Source organism: Harpia harpyja, chromosome 8 (genome assembly GCF_026419915.1).
Source record: "Harpia harpyja isolate bHarHar1 chromosome 8, bHarHar1 primary haplotype, whole genome shotgun sequence".
NCBI classification, from domain to species: Eukaryota; Metazoa; Chordata; class Aves; order Accipitriformes; family Accipitridae; genus Harpia; species Harpia harpyja.
In genome coordinates, this window is record NC_068947.1 from 38,220,205 (window position 1) to 38,244,129 (window position 23,925).

A 23,925-nucleotide genomic window follows, 5' to 3' on the forward strand; every position below is an offset into this window, starting at 1 on the left:
ACCAATGAATATTATCTTTTATATTGCTATACAGCTTAATTTATTTCATCTAAGTGCAATAAAACAGAGTAAGTACTGAGCGATCCTAATAGCCAAGCAGAGTCAAATTATGGAAGAAAAAGCTGACATCTGAATTATAATGCATTAAGGTAAAATTACAGCTGAATTTGAGGATAATTTCATTCAATTTGACTTTGAGAATGCAGTACTTCTTTCAGCCTTATTTCAGAATTATACAAACTGAAAAGTGTTTTGAATCTACAGAAATTATGAAATATTATTTGCGTTTTTATAGTTAAGATATTAAATTACTATTTGTGTGGCAACACCATATTGGTAGTGAACATTCTAGTTTATCATGTACATTTTGTTGTATAAATGTCAGAAGTAAATCTGGGTTAGGAACTGAAACAAGTTGTAAAAAGAGTTTTTAGCTGCTTTAAATAGAGAGCAAAAGAGGTGAGGAAGTGCATAAAAGGCATGCTTTTGAGACAGACAGTATTTAACTGTGCAATTTGTAGTGCAATTCCTCAAAGATTAGTCATGAGACTGATCTTATTTAATATTTAAGTAATGTCCTTGGCCAAAGTAGGCTTGTTCTAATGAGATTTTTTTCATGGGAAAGTTGGGAGGCATTGTCAACACAACTGAAGGCTGGAACACTATGTGGGGTGCTATGGAGAGAGAAGGAATGATTCTTCATATCTGGGATAATAAAGGAAGAAGGACATTAAATATAAATCATTAGACAATCCAAAGGGAGCGAAGGAGAATTTCTTTTATGAAGTGGGAGCCTAGCGGCAGGACAGAGAAGATAAGACATGCATATATTAGCTGATGACAAGCCAACCAAGGACCAATCAAACAACATGGGAATGAAGGAGACAAATGCCATCATAGAAAGTGTCAGGTATTTCTAATAAAAATACTACTATTGCACAAAGTACCACCACAATCTCACCAGCAAAGCTGCACGCGGTTCTGGCCACCTTTGTTCAAGAATGCATGAATTAAAATGGGATGAAGAACAAGCAAAGTCAACTGTAACTGTCATAGTGATCAGAAACCTCTTGAATGAGAGATGAAAACAGCATGCCAAAACCCAAAAGAAGAGATACGACTCCTCCTACAATAGTGTAGCTGGATAAAAATCAAGAATGGAAAAATGTTCTGAAGCTTTGGGACAACGCCAACACAAGCGTAAATGAGTAAGCACCACCCACTAATAAATGCAGTTTATAAATGCATTTTAATTTCATAGCACTGAAGTTCAGAACAACCTTCCAATACGAGCAATGAGAGAACATCACTTAACTAGATTTAAGATGAAAACTAATCATTCTTTTATACAGCATCATAGGAGGCATTTGCTTGTGGTAACAGAGCTCTTTCCCAATCTTGTGTTCCAGTTACAGTCAACAGAGCCACTCAATGCAGTGTAAACAGTCTTAGCATGCACCAATAACGCAAATATTTTTTTCTGTCAAGAACAATTAAAAAGACCTTTCAATGCCAGTAATGTTACAGTAAAATATTTTCCTTCCCTCCAAGGAAATTAAGCCACTTGCTGAATGATAAACTGACTCTTCCATTGCAAATTTCCTTTCCTGTCTGAAGCCGATGGTAACTTCTCACCTCCAACCCATTTCCTTTTGGAACACAGTAAAAAGCACTTAAATAATTCTTGAACCCTCTTCACAGAACTACGATATAGATCTTTCTGAACTACTGCATTTATCTTTAACATAAGTCTCCAAAGGACATAACCCACATTATGGACTAATAGCCTGTAAAACTGCATTTTATGAACTGTAGCAGTTTTGAGCAATAAAAATGGAATCAATGGACTCAAGTTGATGACATTTCTTCCCTACCCTACACTGGAATGAATTTATTTTTTGTATTTTTTAAATTATGTACTTTTTAAAAAGCACTAGAACCTGCTTGGAGTCTACAAATCTGTATCCTTACACCTAGAGATGACATATTATTGAACAAACGATTTTTTCCCAATCAAACTAAACCCAAAATTTTGTAAATTAGAATATTCATGTAAGAGAGTCAGAAGAACTTGATTTTTTATCTTCTCTTCCTTCTTCCTATTTTCTTCTCCTCTCCCTTATAAAAAAATGTACTGTTCCATCTCATTATCTGAAAAAAAGGATAGCCCACTGCTATTTTAGGAGCTTTAGTCATAAATTGTATCACTTTACTGCAGTCAAAATCATACCTCTGTTCCTTACAGCTGCATAAATATGTTTAACTCTGTTCAAAGAATACTACCTCCATGAAGGTCACCAACAAGAATTTTACTTTATTCAGAAAGCATTTCATATCAAGACTATTTCTTAAATTTTTTTTCATAGTTTTCTCTTAAACCAGATCAAAAACCTTTTAACATATGTTCCACGCAGTAAAGGCCCCGAAACCCAAACATTCAAAGTAATTTTTTTGTGCATGCTGAATAACTGTGAAGTTAACGTGAGCTACTACCTGGCAGCTCAAATAATCAGGTCATTTGGACAACGTATTCACTGAATTTGGTGTAATCGCATCTCATTTGGACATTAGAACATTGGATATCAGAAAAGAAAGAATCCCTTAGGTCAAAGACTCAAGCATCCATAATCACAGTTAAAAGTTTAAATACATTAGTGCAAAAGAATGAACCGTTCTTCAATCACTCTATGCACAGCTTGAATATCTACTCACTAAGTTTTTCCTTTCCTAAACACACTATAAAAAAAGATGACCCTTCACTAAGCAGATGCTTAACTGAAGGGTATTATGAAGAAACTGCCCGTAGCAGGACTTTTTTTTTTTTCTTTTTTAGGATAGCAGTCCTTATGAACCTAATAAGTGTATTACACGCTACAGTGAAGGAAAAAAATCTCCAACCACAAATTACTTTGGCAGTCTCATCTGACCTGGAGAGGTAGAAAATTCTCATCTGCTTAGATGGTGGCAATTGGTTTTACTCTGAGAATGCAAGACACACAAACCTGTCACCTGCAAAGAGGTTTCTCCTTATATAACACATCAGAACACTCCACCCAACCCCAGTATTAATTTTGACCAATTTTCAAGGTTTCAAAGGCAAAATAAGTCCTACAGGAGAAAGGAAAAAAAAAAAAAAAAAAACCACCTAACAAGCTTCTGCTTAACAGCAATAACCCCAAACAGACAATTCTGCTCCACTGTCTTTCTCTTCCATTCCCAGCCTTTGACATTGCTTTGATACACTTTGATATTGGGATCATTCACACTCCATAACATCAGCACGGTCCAGTAAATATCTGCTACTTAGATCTGAGTTCTGTGATGCAGCAACTCCATTTCTACCCATTCCCTTTATGCCTTTTATATAAACCAAACATTGCACCTTTGAATTACAGTGTATCCTGTAAATTTTATTTATGTAACTGAGTACAGTTCCATATGACTCACTTCAGCCATCCTTGATGCAAATGGACATATAGTATGTTATTTTTCTGCTGTGAAAAAAATTTTGCTACTTGGGGAAAAATTTTGCTACTTTTGCTACTTCATTCATTCCTACTTCTGGAATTTCAGGTGAATTAATGGGACCTTCCAGCTTCATAGGGCGAGTCCCTTACATAAATGAAATAATCTGACTCCACCAACACTGACATACATAGTTATTAAGCTCACTGGGAGCTGGTAAGGAGACTGTACAGAACACTAATGTAAATTATCTGCTAACAGAGCACATTGTCAACTCCTGTTCTGAGGTATCTGTACAAGTGAAGAAGATACTTAGGCCAGACATCTCAACAGGGTTCTCACAATGACTTTTTTCTCAAAAGGACACATTTCACTTTTATTCAAGTAACACGGAAATAATACTGACAGCTAAGGAGAGAAAACAAAGAAAATGACCAGGATCTATATTAATGCAACCAAGTCCCAAGTCATGATTTAGTGATTTTCTCAAAACCCAGCAGCTGTAGTGGGCTATTACCCAAGAACCTTGGTTTTTTATCTCTGGCTAGATGGAAAAGTTTGAAACCATCTACCACATTTTGCAAGACAAAAGAAATAAAAAGAACTCTACTGCAGGCTCTACTTCTGACTCTACCTCACAATATTTGGAAGTTTGGGTTTATTAAAACCTACTGGTATGTGCATTTGATTTCTATCACCAACCTTGGCTTGGCATCATTATAATATACTGGACATTATAAAATTCCCATTCTCTATTGTGTGCCTTCTGATAACTTCTTCAGTCACAGTTCATCTAGAAGCCATTGTGTTTCTCTGGGGCAATAAAATGAATATATAGGATGTATATTCATTATGTGATTATTATCTCTCTAGCTTTGGTCTTGGTTTTCTGCTCTGATACCCAAATGGTCCTGCTGTCCTTTCCTAAACCTCCCTTTAAGAAAGTCACAGTGCCTTTCATTGACACACAAGCCTGTTTCTATTGAATCTGCACACCTTAATAGTGCGTAGTACAATTATGTCCTAACTGATTCCTCTTGAAATGATCCTACAGAATGTGTCATAGTGCAGAAATACCTGGGAGAACACTGATTATTCACAGCTTCATTTTTACCAATGCAGATTTTGATGCTGAAATTATTTATCAATTCAAAATGGCACACATCCACCTATGCCAGTCCAGACACAAGGTTGAAGAGAAGAAAATGGATGAAAGAAACCAAACATACTATTATTTGTTTTTTTAAAATATCATTGCAGAGTTACAATTCAAAGAAAAAGGTTTAACTCACTCTCAATTTCTAATCAACTTACTTTCTTCCTCCATGGATGTTCTTTCCCTGTCCAGGTCCTTTAAGTAAATGCAATGGAAAGCTACTACAGATAATGCTGGGGCTAGGAAGAGACAAGCCTGAGTGAAACAGAAACATTCACAGCTCAAATTCAGATTGCTTAGTGATCTGTTTTGTTGATTCACAGAATATTTGAGGTTGGAAGGGACCTCTGGAGGTCATCTTGTCCAATCCTCTCTGCTCAACCAGGGCCACCTACAGCAGGTTGCCCAGGACCACGTCTAGACAGCTTCTGAATATCTCCAGTGTGGCAGACTCCAAAACTTCCCTGGGCAACCTGTGCCAGTGCTCAGTCACCCACACAGTGTGGTGTTCTCAAAACCACCATAGTGTGGTTGAGAACCACCAGAGTATAGTGTTTCTCAAAACACAAAGAAATGTTTCCTGATGCTCAGACAGCACCTCCTGTGTTTCAGTTTGTGCCTGTTGCCTCTGCTCCTGTCCCTGGGCACCGCTGAAAAGAGCCTGGCTCTGTCTTATTTGCACCCTCCCTTCAGGTATCTATATACACTGATAAGATCCCCCTAAGCCTTCTCTTCTCTAGGCTAAAGAGTCCCAGCTCTCAGCCTTTCCTTATAGGAGAGATGCTCCAGCCCCTTCATCACCTTCATGGCCCTTCACTGGACTCTCTCCACTATGTCCCTGTCTCTCCTGTACTGACTGTTAAGGGAGAAGCCGCTGCCCGAGCATTCACACACCGATCAAGGTGTTGCACGTACACCACCCCAGACTTTAACTGCAGCAGGCGAGTCCAGTGAGCCGACGGGTGCCCCTTCCGACTCCTCACACACACACACACACACACACACACGCGGGTGCTGCCTCTTCCCTCAGGCTCCACCCTAGGTTGCCTGAAGCAGAATCTCTAACCAAGGCCTTCAAAATAAAAAGCATAATTTACTCTATCTATGGCGCACAAATTTAGACAGCTCAAGCTGGGTGCCTCCAGAAAGGGGCCCCAAACACTAAAATCCCTGGGCAATTATACCCTTACAATCTAAGTTTTCACCCCTCACACCATATTCTGGTCCAAGAGTAATATTTGGGTCCAGGTTCTTCTCTGTCATTGGGTCCTCTTCCTAATCTCTAGGTGGGTTCTTTTTCTTTCCTGTTTTTTAGGCCAGGCTTTTCCTGGCTCAGACTGGGTCTGGGGCTTTCTCAATCTTCTTATTCCTCCAATCAGAGAATAGGTCAACACGAAGCAAAAGCATTAAGCAAGCTACAAGTTCTGCTTCATCATGAATGACTACTTTTAAGAGCTAAACAAAGTCCTTAAAGGCCTCCAAAACATATTAACAGCCTCTCTAATTTATATACATTTGTCATGGTTTAACCCCAGCCAGCAACTAAGCACCACACAGCCGCTCACTCACTTCCCCCCCACGCACAGTGGGATGGGGGAGAAAATCAGGAAAAGAAGTAAAACTTGTGGGTTGAGATAAGAACAGTTTAATAGAACAGAAAAGAAGAAACTAATAATGATAATGATGACACTAATAAAATGACAGCAGTAATAATAAAAGGATTGGAATGTACAAATGATGCACAGTGCAATTGCTCACCACCCGCCAATCGACGCCCAGTTAATCCCCAAGCGGTGATCCCCCGCCCCCACTCCCCCCAGTTTATATACTAGATGTGATGTCACATGGTATGGAATACCCCTTTGGCCAGTTTGGGTCAGCTGTCCTGGCTGTGTCCTGTGCCAACTTCTTGTGTCCCTCCAGCCTTCTTGCTGGCTGGGCACCAGAAGCTGAAAAAATCCTTGACTTGAGACTAAACATTACTTAGCAACAACTGAAAACATCAGTGTGTTATCAACATTCTTCTCATACTGAACTCAAAACATAGCACTGTACCAGCTACTAGGAAGACAACTCTATCCCAGCTGAAACCAGGACAACATTTCTGTGCTATTACAGTCTCACAATCTTATCCCGTTATTGCCATGCGCTGTTTATGTCTCGTTCGGTTGTGGTCCACATGCTCAAGTAGCTCAGCTTTGCCACCCTCCACAACATGAGGAGCCCAAAACTGGACACAGTACTCCAGGTGCAGCCTCACCAGTGCTGAGTAGAGGGAAAGGATCCCCTCCCTCAACCTGCAGGCAATACTTTGACTAATGCAGCCCAGGATACCATTTGCCATGGTATCCTCACCCAGGGCCTTTTCTGCCAAGCTGCTTTCCAGCTGCGTGGTCCCTAGCACATACTGGTGCACGGGGTTGTTCCTCCCCAGGTGGAGGACTTGACAGTTCCCTTTGCTGAACTTCAGGAGGTTCCTGTCAGCTCATTTCTCCAGCCTGTCCAGGTTCGTCTGGCTGGCAGCACGACCCTCTGGCGTATCAGCCACTGCTCTCAAGTTTCGTGTCATCAGCAAACTTACCGAGGGTGCACTCTGCTGACAAGGAAGTGATCCCCTCACGCTGCAAAAGTGAGGTTTAAATAAAAAATACAAAAAAGTGCAAATACCAAAGAATCTTCAGTTCTTGAGCAGTAATAACAACACACAGTTATTTTCCAAGCTATTATTTGTAAAAGAAAAAGGTATTTATTGGAATTGAAAGGCAGAGAGGCAGGGTTAACAAACCTCTTGGGACTTTTCAGTCACTTTTAGTTATGAACTGGAAAGGGCTTAAATTTTTGCAAAGGCCAGCTGGGTGAAAAGATCAATTTGGTAATCCTGTTGAGGGAGGTAAAAGTACTGTTCTGCATTAAAAACTGACTAGGAGGCAAAATGAAATAGGAATAAACAGCTAGATACTGCTGACAAAAACTACATAGCAAGATGAAACAATGCTCTGTATTAGGATCACTGTTTGATATATTTATTAAATGGAAAGGAAGTAACTAAAGACCAGGATCTTCACTCTCTTCTCCCTTAAAAAGAAAGCAAGTCAGGTAGAATTATGCTTAAATTGCAGCAGAGTAAAACAAGTGTATGGAGGAAGGCAGGACAGAAAATCAGTTAATAAATTATTTTGGACTCATCTAAACATTCAAGCAATTCAGAATTTCATATAACAAAAAAATAATTAAACTAATCAAGTTCCACATAAGACAAACTAGACTGTAAAACATTCAGCCCTCCAGGCTAAAGCCTGAACAATCAGATGAGCTATATGGTAATTTGATCATTAACCTTTACAATGTATGTACCATGATCCACCTGAACCAAGAATGGAGGTACAAATGCAAATCAGGAAGAAGACTGCTTGTTGTCAGTAAATTTTAACATTATCTATGTGCAGTTCTAAATGTCAACATCTAATCAAGCCTAATCTATTATTGATTTTCTTTTTTTGTTTTCAAAATATCCACCTGTGGCACCAATTTCAATCAGCTTTTACTTCTTGAGGTACATCTCTCAAGTATAAAAATACATCTATCAGACTATAGCTATTAAAAATAATTTCCTAATTTGCTCTAATACAATGGGAACCCACTAATGCTAAGGCTTCAGGACATTACTTAAAATCAAAACTACTTGTTACAAAATTAGTAAGGAAAATCATTATTAGTAAAGTGAATAGGCTAAGCATTACCAGAACTTTTGATGTACTGTGGCAACAACAGGTGTGCCATGAGAAAGGAACAAAACGGGAAACTAGCTACAAGTGTGACCTCCATTCTAACTATGGTTACATACAGCTCATGTTACTTAAGTCTCTCATCTTACAACATAGTCTTTTGCCTTTTCAACATTTTCCAAACTCAAATATTCTATGTCAAACCCTATGTTTGAAACGGGCTTCTACAAAAAAAAATTCAAACAAAACTGTTCAAACATTTCCAAGAGCAAGAGAGTGAAAATATGGTTTGCATCTTTACTTAAAGAACACTAGCACTTCTGTAATTTGAAGCATCTTGATAGACATTCACTGATGTCCTTTACTATAAGCTTACACATACCTAAGCTCAACACGTTCACTATAGCAATTTGAAATTTTGGCAGTGCCAAAGCTTATCTATGCTTAGTGGATTCCATCCTCAACTGTGCCGATACTGTTACCACAGAGCAACTAAGCATACTCTACACTAAGATTGCAATGCTGCACAAGATGGTCCTTTCATTGTATCTTCTGGCTTCCAAGTCAACAAGTACAGAAAGTTTTCATGTCTATTGTCTCATCTCATTCAGGGTTCAGAGAGAGTGGAAGGACAAGGAAGACAAACATCCCAAACCAAACGCAGCAAAATGAGGAACGGAACCATGAAAAACAGAAATAAAGAAATTGTGGGCAGCGATGGACAGAAGCCATGTAGCAGAAGAATAAGGTTAAGAAAGGTAAAAAAGAGGAAAGAAAGGAAAGGACAATTGAAGTGATAAAAAGAGCCACAGAATGGGAGGTCATGACCATTAGAGCTCTTATGCAACCTAGGGAGGTCAACCCTGGTGTGTTACCTGAAAATGAGCCTATTTTACTTGCAAGTTTCAAAACTCCTTTGCTGCTTAACATAATCTACTGGCAAGGTGCATACCTTCATTACTGTCTAATGCTTATGTCATGGAAGACAGCATCTCTCTTACCTTAAGAAATTCAGATCATTTAGTAGAGGATTACACTGTCAATCTAAAGAAACCATCATCCTATGTGAATGGTATGTGAAGAGGGAGAGAAAAATGGAACTTTTTAAAATATAAAAATTGCAGTAGGAAAGGAAATTTCATATGAACTATGTTTTTACACTAATAGGATTAGCAAGTCCTATGCTTTAAAGTTAGGAAAAGCCAGAACTGAAGTATTCCCTATGGCTCACAGTCTACATCAAAGATAGCTGGTTCCCAAGGCTGTGGGAGTCAAACAGCTCCACGGGCCAGCTGGCCAAGGCTTCTGCTGTGAGGTTGAGGCTTTGACTTCAGGAAGGCTAACAGACCAGGTACACAAAATGGCAAGAAAGTTTCACATCTTTAATTTGTGTGGTATAAATCCACTTCATCTGCATTCAATGTTTTGACAAACTGAGGTTTGATATATCATGAATTTTAAAAATAGGAACAAAATGTTCCTAGCAGAGAACAACTTTGTTACGTACGGGAAGAAAAAAATAACAATGAGTTTTGCTGAAGACTACACTGAAAACCAAAGTGTTATATCTACCTCTGCCACCTACAGAGCTCTGAGCACATGAGAAACTAATTCCTTGGAATATGCAGTGGGTGTCACAAACTGGTCACCTAAGCTAAAAGCTTTGGCCTTTAACTCTTCTCCTTAGTTCAGTGGCTATGAAGACACAGAAGGCTTGCTCAAAAGAATATTGTGAAAAATAACAGTTTTGAAGAGACTCAACACTGAAAAAATAACTCTGCATGCAGGCTACTGTTTGCACAGAGCCATGTTTTAAACAATGGCCACAAGAAATGCTGGACTCCTTCCAACCACTAGCATTCATTTCTCTACACTAGATGAGATGCCCTTTAGAGAGCCTATAGAAAAACAGAGTATATGATAACATCATTATATTCATCTGCATCAAGAGGAACCATTAACATGATACGGAATACCACCTGATTTCCTGGTTGACTGTTACAATCCCAGATTTCTTCAGAAGCAGTTTTTATAGAATACCACTCTTTAGTAGACCTTTTTTCTTTGTGCAGTATACACAATCATTCCTCTTCCTTTGAATACAATATATCGCTTCTAATATATACCATTTTACAAAGGCAAATTCTTACCTTTAGCATGAGAAGTTTCTCTGTATTTCTTAAAGAAGCAAATTAAGCTAATTCTTTCTGAAATTCTTGGTCTGGAAATCTGTAATTTAATGACGTTTTTTATCATATACCAAAATCACAGGGTAAATGTTCATACTATTGTCTCAGCAGCAACAGAGTTTGGGTTCCCATCACATCTAATGGCAGTCTGAGTGAGAGTTTGGCCAAGAAGCTCGCGTGCGCCACACCTCTCATCATGTTTCTTCATTCCTAAATACTAACAGCATTCCTATTTACCTAAATTAAATATTCCTCTAAGAAATAAAGTCCACTAAACTGAATGATTAACTCTAACATAACCCTCTGAGTCGGTGTTCCTACTGTATCATTCTGGCATGTAAGCATTTAGCAACTTCAGCAACACAAACAAAAGCAATCTAACAGACAAAGGTTTTACATTTCCCTTACTCTCCCCTTCAAAGATCTTCAGCAGACAGACACAACAGAGTATGAAGGACTGTAGAATTTTATATGGTCCCACTTTGTTTAGCAGAAAGTGCTGGATTCAAACCACATTTTGAAATATGAATCCCTCATCCAAATGCTTTTCATGCAATCCATTTCCAGACACAAAGAATGGAAGCACTACAGAAAAAATGGCTAGGTCTCCTTTCATATTTTTTTAATATGTCCAAAATATATTTGAACAATTCTAAATTTTAGCAGATTTTTTCCTATAGAATCTTATTTTAAACAAGCATCTGAAACTCACTGGCAAAACCGGCCTGGGAAGTTTCAGAGAGATAATCACTTTTACCAAGATTAAAATGCTAGTGCATTATTTTATGGAATGCTTTCTAATTCATTCTTTTATTCCTTTATTTTAAGCTAAGAAGCAACCAGCAGCCAGAGAATACAAATTACAGCAGCAAGTGTACTCTAACCAAGGGTCCCCAGCCAAGACAAATCACTCATTACATGCATCAATGATACTGTTTGCTATATGTGACTTTTCCCCTTTTGTTCTAGGTGCAGAAGCCATTAAATGGATTGAGACAGTAGAGCTCCCAGTAAATACACCTTTTACTACCTCCTCATTCTGTGTGTGTACCTTCACAGTGGTTTGTTACAGATGGTGCCTACTGCCCACCTTTCTTTTTGCATAGACGTGACACAGCGCTGATTTTATTCTAAGTTAAAACCTGTATAATTTCAAAAACCTGTTGGCATGAAGGAATGTTGTATTACAAATGCAGTTAACATATCTGTATATTAAAGTGTTCACTCTGGATTGCTATGCTTATGTTAGTGCTTCTCACATAAGTATTGTTCATGCTAACCAACAGAGCTGCACTGACCTATGAGGAGCTGCTGTGAATTTAGCCCTCATTAATCCAGTATTGCTCTTTTTGGAGAACCTCTCAGCAAACACTAGACACCTTCAAAGACTGTCTAAAATTCAGTCAACTTAGAACAAATAAAACCACCTATCTTCGGAGGAAAAATCTCTATCAGCTTCTTACACATCTACCTAAACACAAACCAAGAATTTCTATTAAAATAAAGAGTATTACACCCTTAAATTCTTGTTTCTTCCTAGAGACTTTAAGTAGAATCTTAAAGTACAAACACGTACAACATGGGGGACAGTGGAAGAGGGAAAAAGGGAAAGCAGGTGAAAGGAGAGAAGACGACAGACCTTTTCCACGTTTCTTATGCTGGGACTGTTTTGTATGAGCTGGTGCAAGGACAAGAGATCCATGGATAGAGGCCAGCCCTGGTCGTCTATCTCCCCCTACAGCAGTATCCTGGAGACTGTGTGGGGGCTTCTCTGTTGCATCAGCCCCCCTCAACCCCCACGTTTTCCAGAAGAGTATTTCAAGGAACATTAACATTACAGTTAATGAAACGTTAAGGGTCATGAAGCTGGTGACCAAATGAATGAAGCATGGCCTTCCCTGGTGGGTAATACAAACAAAATCAGGATTTAATCTTTGCTCAGAATTTCAGTTTGTTGTCTTTGCATAGAGATAAATCACAGTAAAACAGAACTTTGAAACATGGTGTAGGGTTTGGGAGAGAAGTGTATGTGGGGGGAGTTAGGGATAAAAGCTTGAAAACATTGGGATCATTTAAAAATAGATTTTATAATATCCTATTCCTTATAGATGTTCAGAAAACAGGAAAAAGAGTCAAATCTAAAATTCTTTATTTTGATTCACTTTGTTTCAAGTCTGTTTGACATTCATGGTTTGTTATGATTTTTAATAATGAAATGTTTCTAGGGTTTTGAATCAAGATTTCAGAACTGTTGTTAAAAGTGAATTTCACTTTTTTATAGAGAGAGACAAAATACATTTTAAATCCTCAGATTATTCTACAGAAAGGAAATTTTATTTTCAATCTAGATGTAATTTCCTCATAAAACATGTTTTTGAATTTTAAAAACCTGACTCTACTGGACTGTCAAAAGAAATGTCAGTGAAGAACATTACAGCATTTTTTAATCTAGTCTTAGTTTAAAGATCAAAATACCCCTACTTTCTTTAAATCCACATAATAAAGCCTCAATAATTATGTGTTTAGAATGTGAATAGATTCACAAAACAAAGCAATAGTATCTGCTGGCTTAAAGGTTGAGGCATACTGTGATATACTGTAAAACAATTGTTTAAAGAGCATTAAACTACTTGTACAGTATCATAAGGGGGGGGGAGCCACCCATACATTGTTAGGGTAGTGGTTTTTTTATTATCTATAAAAGTATCTAAAGCATCATAAAAATACCTTCATTGATTAAAATTAATAAATCTCTAATTATTAAATTATCACCATGAAGGTGTTCAGCAACTTCATGGTTTTTTACAGGATGATAGAATTTAGTCCAAACACAGAGACTCAAGACAGTAAGTGATAGAAATACTAGCATACAGAAGTATTATGTTGTGGGTAAGGTAAATCAGCAAAATTTTCTTACTGACTAGGAAAAACTTTAAGGGTTTTTGTTTTGAGTTTTGTTGGGACGGTTTTGGGTTGTTGTTTTTTAATACAATGGATTAGCAAGCTTCAGATATCCATATAAAACATGCAGTTGATTTAAAGCCAAGATTCATCTCTAAGCTGTGCTCTGTAACACATTAAAATTAGTACTTATGTTACAAATGGATGCTGGATTAATTGAAGTGACTTGTCTTTAATGTCTATCTATTTTGAACAGACTTGTTCTTAAATGTGGGAATGATCAATAGCCTACCTATAAAAAAAAAAAAGGTGTTGCAAGATTGATAATGAAAGCATCTTTGGAACTAGTATAAGGATTGCTGGAGTAAGTGTACACTGCAAGACTAAGGGGATTACAAGAGAAATGAACCAGCTGAACATAATTTCACTATTAAATTTTACAAGCTTTTGTATGGTCTGGAAATATTCTGGCATCATTACAACAGAAGACATAGTGATGATTACTTTAAGGAGTAAGTACAGAAACGGAAAGGAGTGTTTTCAAATGCATTTTAAAAGCCCTAAAAATAATTATTAAAAAAATATTTAGATCTTTAGGTTTTTAACAGGTCATACAAACCTATTCCAAGTAAGAAAAGCAAACATTACTAGAAAATTCCTGAATTTTACACAAGTTGCCAAGATAGAGGTTCACAAACCCAAAAAAGATAAGGAAGTGGCACTCAACAATTAGAAAGTAATCTAAGAGAAAGGTCTGGGGAATCATTTTCTCATGAAGTTGAGTAAGTTGATTTGTATAGACCAGAAAAAAATCCTGCAAACAATTTCATGTTTTTATCATGCAACAGAAATCTTCTTTTCAGTAGTAATTCTCAGTTCCAACACCTTACCACAAAGATTGTCGTATCATTTACAAGTTCAAAACCAGCTTCTGAAGATGTATCGTTCACAATAGATAGGGGGTTTTGTTGACCTCCCCTGCATAACATGGTTCCTGGAGGTCAGGATAGATTTTTGGACAAATAATTCCTTTCCCTACTTGTCTATTTCCATACTATTTACCATTCTCTCTCTCTCTCTCACCAAATTCAGCATGTTAACGGGCATAACAAAAAAAAGGCCAGCCTCTTCTTTGTGTCAGTGTCAAGTTAGAGAAATCCAGCAATCCTAATGGAAACATTCCGTCTTACACACACAGCTGGAATAAGAATATATCCTAACATAGCTATGCCATATTGGGATAAGGCCAATAAAATGCTTCTCATATTGCACCTGCATATCAGTTTCTAAATATTGCTAATCAGTTAAAGGAGATTTTAAACATGTTTGGCTTTTCATTTAAAAAATATTTAGCCAACAAATTGGACATTAACTTACTCTATATCTTACTGACATACAATTTACCAAACTTTTACACTTTTTCTAAAATTCTCAAGTGGGAAGTCTAACACCAGATACCCTAAACAAACTGTCAAGCAGAGTTCAGATCCAAGTAACTAGATCTAAAAATACGTATCTGGAAACACAGAGGAGATTTCTGTAAGAAAAAAACCCTCAATTTTCTGCATGCTTTTTCCTTCTCTCATTTGTAAACTATTTGACTTGCCAACAGAAGTGTTGTCTGGCCAAAAATTAACTGTTAAATTCATAGGAGGATAAGAATGGTCATTCTGGATCAAACCCAAGGTATATCTGATCCAATACTGAAGGCCAGCTTGAGAGAAGCCAGCGGCAGATGCTTTGAAAAGGACCTCAGAAGAGCAGGCAGATGCAGGACAGTCATCCCCTCTGCGCTGGTGTCAGTCTGGTTTCCAGGAACTATGCTGGCTTATTTCCTGATGCAGGCAAGATGCTGGCTGGAACTGAAAACACTGCTCTCTGAATAAATCGTGAGAGATGGAAAAACCACTGCTCACTAACTGTCAACTATTCTCTTCAGTTTGTTTTTCCCATACTTCGTTACAACATTTAGCTTAGATTTTTACTTGCCTCCTTTCTCAACAAGGCCAAGTTGTATACTTTTGGAAACACTTTAGTTCCTCTGTGGTGTTTTCACACCCTCAAATTACATGAGAACTACTGTACTGACTTGGTTTTAAACCATATCTCCTTAAGCTATACATTTTTAATATTTCCATACCAATCATTCTCATTTGTCCAAAACAAATTAACAAAATATCCAAACAGCAGTCAGTACTGCCAAATACAACACCAGGAATATATCATGAAGCATTAATTGCAAAACTGTTCATCACATACCTATGGTATACAAATCGAGCCTTTCGGATAACAAGTCATTTCATGCATATCTAAAACTGCAGACGTTCCAAAGTCTTCATTAGCACTCAAGTCTATATGGATGTGGGACGCACAGGTAAAAATATTTTTTAAAAGTTCTTAATAGCTTGAAAGTAAAATATGATTTTGCTTATGACTATCTACACACTTAAAAGGGAATGACACACTTTTACTGCAATAGTTTTGTTTATTTAATTTTCTCATTTTTCCATAATGACGTAAATGCTCACGAAAAATACTAGCTGGACAACTGCAAAGCAGAATCCACCAGGACAAGTACCATACAGGCAGCAGCACAGCCTTCTTCTACCTTAAGTCCTCAAAGTAAGAGATATCCTCTAGCAGTAAAACACCATTCTCATTCAGAGAGAAGTTCAGTCTCTACAGACACTTAGTCCTTGGTCTCCTTATTGCTACAGGAAAATTCTGAGTGCTGTATTCAGAAAGAGTGCTTATCTGTGATGGATTGCACTTATGTAAAAATAAATATGTGAATAAAAATAAGCCAGCTTCTTTGAACTGATGAATAACTCAAGGTCATTAGTAATCTGTCTGAGATTTTAATACCAGAATCAAAAAGCTTTATTACCTACTTTGAGCTACCTAATTTACATTAAGTGTAATCATTGTGAAAATAAAGGCTATACAAATTTCGGAACTGACATTTGACATTATTTCTTACGTCAATTTTTTTGTAAGAGGAAGAAAATGAATGCAGGTGCCTTTTAGAAGGAAGCATAAAAAGACCAACCTTGCATAACCTGACAAGATGTATCAGTACCTGGCAACTGAAAAAGCAACAACTTCCTTTTACAGTTCACTGATAGACATGACACATTATAAACTCCGCAACTTCTATAGTTTACTTCAGAAATTAATTGTCTGGTGACACATAATGGCAGATACAGTTTGCAAGAAGCCAGGGTACAAAAATGCTTTCTGGTTTACATATACATGGAAACATACATGCATGTATGCTTAGCACAGGATACCTTCGAACTGTTACCTGATGTGACCTTTATCTTAAAAGCTCATACATGTCTTACCCAAAGAAGTTCACAGCTCAGATGCTATTATCTGTATTTTTAGGTTTGAGAGTAATTGTCCAATTCATTGTGTTCTGGCAACCAAACACCAAACCTACAACATAGGCTGAAATCTCGCATAATAATGCAACTTGTTCATAACTGGATGTCATGGACAACTAATGAAAATTTAGATGAACGTGCAAGCACTCACCCTACACCATTAATTGAGGCTTATGTTTCAAGCAGTTGTTTCAGACTGCAGCGGTACATTGTTCCTATGCTGCTCCATGGCCTTGCTTACCTACAGGGTTTTTCTTAGCAATAAAAAAACCAGCCCTTGACATGGTCATAATTTGTTTGTTAACTTACCACTCCATTAAGATGAATGAGTAAGTTCACTTCCTTGTCAATAGTATTGTTTGTGTCTGCTTTGCTACAGATACTGTAAGACACCACGCATTGATTTACTGGGTGAAGAATGACAACCTGAGTGTCTTGGAACTATATATTAAAAAACAAAACAAAACCCTCTTTCTTTCTGTTTGAGGAAAACAAAAAGATTAGTCCCAACATAGTAATAATAATAATTTATAAGACTGTAGTATATTAATTCTCTGAAAATCATTCTTTGATAACAAGAAATAAGCCATTAAGAATGAAGTGGAAGGGCTGTCTGTTTACCAAGTCAGATTAATAAACTTATTCCCCTTCCATCTTTTTCACCCAAACTGTCAAGAAACCCAAACAAAACATTCCTTTGCAATTTAGTATTAATGCTGGTATGTTTGTAAATACAAAATAGAAGACCAAATCTATCAGATAGTGAAGCCAAGCTAAGTTATAATTATTAGTGAAAACCCAACAGCAATTATTGCAAACATGTTTCCAAGAAATACATTCTGAAAATATCACCTTATGAAAATTTAAGGGATTTTTTTTTTTCCTCAGTTAACTGCACAAGCTTTCAAAAAAATTCTTCACAAGTGGGATTCCAAATATTAGTAACTGGCATTTTAAACTTATACATTTAAGTGTTTACACTATGGGCAACTTCTTTATTATACTCATTTTCTTTCATCCAATTCCTGGATTTAGAGAAAGTCATCATTAAAAGTAGACTCTTTTGCTAGCATTTTATTAATCAGGTGGGGGGGTGCGTTTTGAAGCACCTGTATTGATTCAGTAAATTTTCAGTTCACCTGTGTTTTGTTGAGTTACACTTATCATTTGACTTCTATGGTACAATGACAGTACCAAAGATAAGAAGTCTCTCGCTTTATTGGAAGTTTTGAAAGAAGGTGCAGAAAGATAAGTTATTCAGAAGTTAGGTAATTCATCAGTACTCTATGCAGCCAATATCTCAATACCTGAACTTGTTGGGAAAAGTTATGTCACCATCAAAAAACCACTTCATCCTTGACAGACTTTTCTTTGGGCTAAACTGTTTGGTAACTATTTTCCCCATTTTTCACCTGCTTTTTAAAAATACTATTTAAATATTACTAATTTAACCCCAGGAATACAAAATACTAGTTTAGAAACCTAATCTAAAAATTCTTTACCTTTGATGCATATAGGGAGTCTTGGTTATTCTATAACACACGCAAATAGATTTTTTTTTTAAGCCGCATTCATGTGTCCTGTTAGGCCTTGCGGTAAGGTAGCAGACATTAGCCTGCACTAATGAGAGTGACATAAAAGGAAAACTGTTCTCTGCTACTCTGAAACTGATGCCTTCAAATCATGAGTAAGGGCAAAATCTAATACAGCATTGATATGACTATGTTATACAATCACAAACTGAAATTGTTCATCACATTTAGTGTAGAAGAGGTAAAGGTATAATACTAAACTTGGAACATCCCTGCCATAACTGACTCTGATTGCTCAGGGTATTTGTGGCCATACTACCATATTTTCCTATTTTCTAGATATTTTATTCCCTCTTCTTACTGTTAACCCATATAGATACAATGAACACTGAAAACAGGTTGTAAAACAGACATGTGAAAATATATGAGCTATGTATTTCACAGTACTCTACAACTAGAAACAGTTTGTTTTCTCTGATCATTACTTTCCACCCTAGCCATTTTCAGCACTCCTTTCAATAACAGCAGGTAAAATAATTTCTGTCAGAAGCATCATTTGGAGCTGCCATTCAGGTCCCATATTTTCACTCCTGTCACGCTAAAACCCCATAACTCAAAAGCTAAATTGTACAAAAATAATATTTTTTAATAAATAATAAAAGTAGGGAAGCCTCCTCTAATCTGGGAATAGAGGCATCCTACATCCTCCACAACTTAAGTAAAGAGATGTACATTAAACGAACACTTAAGGAAATGCTCTGCTCTATCCAGGTGTTTGATAAAATATAACATGTTTCACAAGCAGCTATGGGGTTTTTTTCAGGTCTTCCTAATAAAATTTGATATCCTCTGGATGTGCTATGCATTTTTATTTCTATTTTTCTAAATAGGATGATTCCCTTCTCAATCTCGAGGCATTTTTCTTAAATGCACACATTACAACCTAAAGAATTAAACTACTGTCTTCAGTAAGACCTGATGATCACGCACCTCCGACAAAGACTTTAAAAGGGATTTTTTTTTTTTTTTTTTGGACAATCAGACCGCAGCACGTGAAAATTAGTTGTTAAGGACAGTCAGGCACCTTTGGACAGTTCCCTGACTAGCAGCAATTTCTCTTAACGCGCCGTGAGCTCTCTCAAACCCTTTCTGAAGATGCTTTGCGGTCGGCAGGAGTAAAGTAAACCTTAAAACCACATTTCAAGTAAAAAGGTGCTACCGCTCCACCTCGCCGGGAGGTAACTTTCGGTTACCCGCTGTTCAGCTGCTCAGTCACAAGCCCCGGCGGCGAGGGGTGACTGGGGAGAGCCCGCAGGCGCCCCGCTACTCCCGGCAGCCGCGGCGTTACCTGCCTGCCCCCGGCGCCGCTCGGCGGGGGACGGCACCTCGCCCCTCCCGGGACGCGGCCGGCGGAGGGGGGGGCGGCAGCAGAGGCCCCCCCCCCCCCCCCGCTCGTCTCTCACCAAACACCCAACTTTTGCGGGGTCGCGGGCACAGGCGGCAGGAGGGGGCGGCCGCCGGGCGGCGACCGTCCGCCGCGCCCAGCCCCGCGCAGCCTCTGCCCCCTCAGCGGCCGGGAGAGGCCGACCTACAGAAAAGGGCCGGCGGCAGCACCGCGCCCCAACGCCCCGCCACGGCCGCCACCCCGCTTCCCCGGGCCGGGGCGGCGCCGGCGCTGCCGGGCGCACCTGCGGCCCCCCCCCCTCGCCCCGCCGGCCCCTCGCGCTCCGCGGCCGCCGGAAAGTTGGTGGGAGCCCGCCCGCTCCGCACCCCCCGGCCGCCCTTACCGTGGTTGCTGGCGACGTGACCGGCGGCGGCGGGGCGCGCTGTCAGCAGGGGGAGGAAGAGGCCGACGCTCCAGAGCAATCCCCTCACCTCACAACACCCCATGGCTGGTGCCCGCCGAGCGCCCCGCGGCCGAGCGCCCCGCGTCCTCGACCCGCCGAGGCTCCCCGTCCTCCTTCAGGCCAGCAGGGAACGCCGCCGCGGCGCCCCCGCCCGCCGCGGTCCGGTGCGGCCCGGCGGGCTGCGCTGCCTGCACTGCCGCCGGGGGCTGCGCGGGCCGGGGCGGGCGCATCCACCGGCGGGGTCCCGGGGCAGGGCGGCGGCGCGGAGGGCGAGGGCGGGCGGGGGCGCCGGGAGCCCCCGCTGCCGCCCTGCCGCGAGGGGCGGCGGCACTGGGAGCCGGGAGAGCTCCGGCAACTTCGAGACGGCGGCGGCCGGGAGGGGGGGGGGGGTCGCGCCCCGCTCCCTCCGCCGGCTCCGGCCGGTGGCACCTTCAGTCCCGCAGAAGGTCCTTCAGCAGCCTCCTCCGCGGGAGCAGCCTCCTCCCCCGTCCGCGCCGCACGGCCCCCCGCATCCCCGGCCGGAGGCAGCGCCGAGGGGCTTCGGTTTCCCACGGTGGAGCGTCTCGCCCCCCGCCGCCGAGCTCCTGAGGCGGGAGGGGGACGAGGGCCGGGCGCCTCCTCACGCTCCCGAAGGCATCAGGGAAACTTGCGGGGCGGCGTTCCCGACCCCTCCGCCGGCGTCCCCGGCTCTGCCGCTCGCCCCTCTCAGTCTCCGTCTCTCCCCCTCCGCCGCGGAGCAATCAGGAATCAGGCGGCTCTGGTGTGATGTTCGCTGCTCCCTCCTGATTTGCGTGCCGCGCAGCCGGCTGCAGTTTTTTGGTGCCGCCGCTCCCCTGCCGCCCGCGGAGCGATCGCCCCCTCCAGCGCGGCCGCGGGGCCGCCCCGCTGCGCCCAGCCCGGCGGGTGCCGGGTCCGCCGGGAGGCCAGCGCGGCCCCGCGCCGGGGGCGCTCCGGCACACGCGCCCCGCCAGCCAACGGGCGGGGCGGGGGGAGGAGGGCGAGCCGTTGGAGCGCGGCCCCTCCTCAGCCGCCCTCCTGAGGGGAGCGCGGGGGTGCGGGGCGGTGCGGTGCGGAGAGTGCGTGAGGCAGGCGAGGAGAAGCGCCCCCTCGCCTCGCCGCTGCCGGCAGCCCGCAGGTCAAATGCGGCCGCTTCAGCGCTAGAGGGGGTTAGTTGACAAGGCAAGGGGAAGGGGGAAAGAAGAAGAAAAAAAAAAAAAAAAAAGAAGAAGAAAAAACCCAAACCAGCCCGGCCGGTGCGCTCCGCTGAGGAAGGGCCGCGGCGGCGGCAGTGGGGCTCCGCCGTTGCTGCCGTTTAAAGGCGCGGGGGGCGGGCGGGCTGCGGGGCGGGGGCTGTGCCCTGCCCTGCCCTGCCCTCGCGGCGCGGGCCCGGGCCCGGGCCTCCACCGGCAGGTAGCGGCGTGGGCGTCTCGCAGGAGAGGGGGACCCGCCCGCGGCGTCACTAACTGGCGCGAAACGCAGCTGCGGCAGCGGCTGCCGGCTGGGCGCTGCTTCTTGAAGTTACGCCTAGGGGGTACGGGAGACCAGCACGCGTGAGCCGGCCGCGTTTGGGCATCCCCGAACATTTACTCTGGGTTTTTTTGTTTGTTTCGGGGGGGGGGGGGGTGGTTTGTTGGTTGTTTTGGGTTTTGTTTTGTTTTGTTTTTTTTTTAATTTCTCGGTCAGGTAATAGGAGCGTGTGCCGGGCTGGGGGTGGGGAAGCCGACTCGGACAGGAACGTGAGAGTGTGTGTCCTGGTCAGATCTGCCGGCTCCTGTCACCCCCCGCCAGGTCTCCGCGGCGGGCGGGAGGCAGCGCTCAGGCTGGGGATGGGCTCGCTATTGAAGTGCCGCACTTCCAGCGCGCCCCAGCCACGGGGCCTCTTCCTTTTTTTCTAATCCACCGAGGATTTCGGTTTCAGGATTTGTACAAAGTCGGGAAAAAAGCCCATAGGAGGATACTCATATCCGTGTTTCTGAATACGAGTTCCTGAAATCAAGTGTCTGAATCCCCACGTAGCTGAAAAAAAGCTGTCCGATTCCCAAGGCTTCTGAGTGTCCATGATTCCCACTGAAGTCAAGGGGTAATGCAGCTACAAGATCTTGCACCAGAGAATATCGAAGTTCCTGCTGAGGTGCCTCAATAGATGTTCAAAGAAGCTGTGTATGCAAACAATTCCTTCATAATGCAAGAATAGAGAATATTTTTTAAATTATTAATTTAAGGGTTATTTTCAAAGGAGTTGTTCAACGAGCAAAGCCAACACAGAAATATGTATTTGTGCTTTTTTAGAGGGATTTTTTTCAGATTACAGCAGGCCTACAATAATGCAGTGTTTCCCATATTTAGCTGTATTAACAATGTTGTATAAGGAAACAGACCTTTATTCAAAAAGAAGGTTAATGGGAAAAGTTTCAGGAAATATTTATAAATAGTGAAATAGTCATTAGTATTTTGCCTTAGTTTCATGGGGTAGGTAAAAGGAGAAAGTCCAATTTTTAGAATTTGAGGGTTGGGCTAGATGACCTTTAAAGGTCCCTTCCAACCCAAACTATTCTCTGATTCTATGTGTCAGAATACTGTTCTGTTTTATAATAAACATGGTCAAAAGAAAAGTACTGACATTACAAGATTAACTTTTTGGGGTAGTGAGTGAGAATTCAGATTTTTCTTCTTTTCCAACTCTCGGTTCAGTTGTAAGATGCTTCCCAACCAGACTGCCAGAAAAAAAACTTGTGCAGGACATCATATAAAGATCCCCCGAATTAAGATGAGTCATTTGGACCCCATGCACACTCAATACCACTGCTTGTCAGCAGCCTCTGTAAAAGACTCTTCATGTGTTAATGCAAAAGGACAATTCGCACAGCAAAAGTAAAGTGAGATTCCTTCCCTCACGCCTGATGTTGCGTGATACAAATTTGGGCTTTTTATAATAGGCTTTCCTCAGACAGCCCCAGTAACGCATGTATATATGTGTTTATATGTGTGCATGAACTCTCCATACACTTACGTGCACTTGTGCATCTCTGTGTACACCTGCATACACATCAGGTGGGTGTGCTGCACGTTATGCATCCTTACTTGCCATTAATGAAGCCAAATTAGACTTCTTCAAGGAGCTTAGAAGGTCTGAGTTACCACTTCTTTTACATGTTGTGTCAGACTATAGCTGAATACAAAAAGAAAGCAGTGAAAGATGTGATAGGAGCATAGAAAAAATCTTCTTATGCTTCCTCTCACATGCAAAGCACAGCTTTGCCTCCTGGTAGCCTTGAACTCCACAAGCCACAGGAAACTTAGGTAACAAAACAGCTAAAAGGGATGGCATTTTCTCTAAAGTGTCCCTTCACCAACTTTTAACTGGCTACAGAATTTCCGGGGAACAACTTTGAAAAAACACCGCTCATTCCTTTACACACAGATTAAATTTTTATAACCTCGTGTATTATGAATTCTAAATTAAATCTTAACCACCATGCTTTAATCTTTCAGGTGTATGCAAACATGCTAAATGTAACAGAGGACAGCAAAAAAAAATTAAATACAAAAAGGTAGAGTCCTATTTGTATATCCATTTTTGTCTGAAATTTAAAGCCACTTAGTAATGTAAACAGCGCAGCAATAAATTTTGTAAGGGATAATTGCACCAGGTAAGACAAAGAAGAGGAGCCACAGTTTGAGTACCTTCATCCTCAGATTTCTAGAGAGTATGTTTTTGTAGAAG

The 23,925-nt window shown here is 41.2% G+C and overlaps 1 protein-coding gene across 6 annotated transcripts in view; it reads right to left on the minus strand.

Moving 5' to 3' along the window:
* The window catches only part of EPHA6 (EPH receptor A6), a 529,992-nt gene extending 508,843 nt beyond the window's left edge, over positions 1–21,149 (minus strand). For all 6 annotated transcript variants that reach the window (XM_052794417.1, XM_052794413.1, XM_052794416.1 and 3 more), the window contains exon 1: positions 20,142–21,149. In XM_052794417.1, the coding sequence (XP_052650377.1) occupies positions 20,142–20,244 (103 nt within the window). In that variant the 5' untranslated portion in view covers positions 20,245–21,149. The remainder of the gene's footprint in view (positions 1–20,141) is intronic.
* Between the last annotated feature and the right edge of the window lie 2,776 nt (positions 21,150–23,925).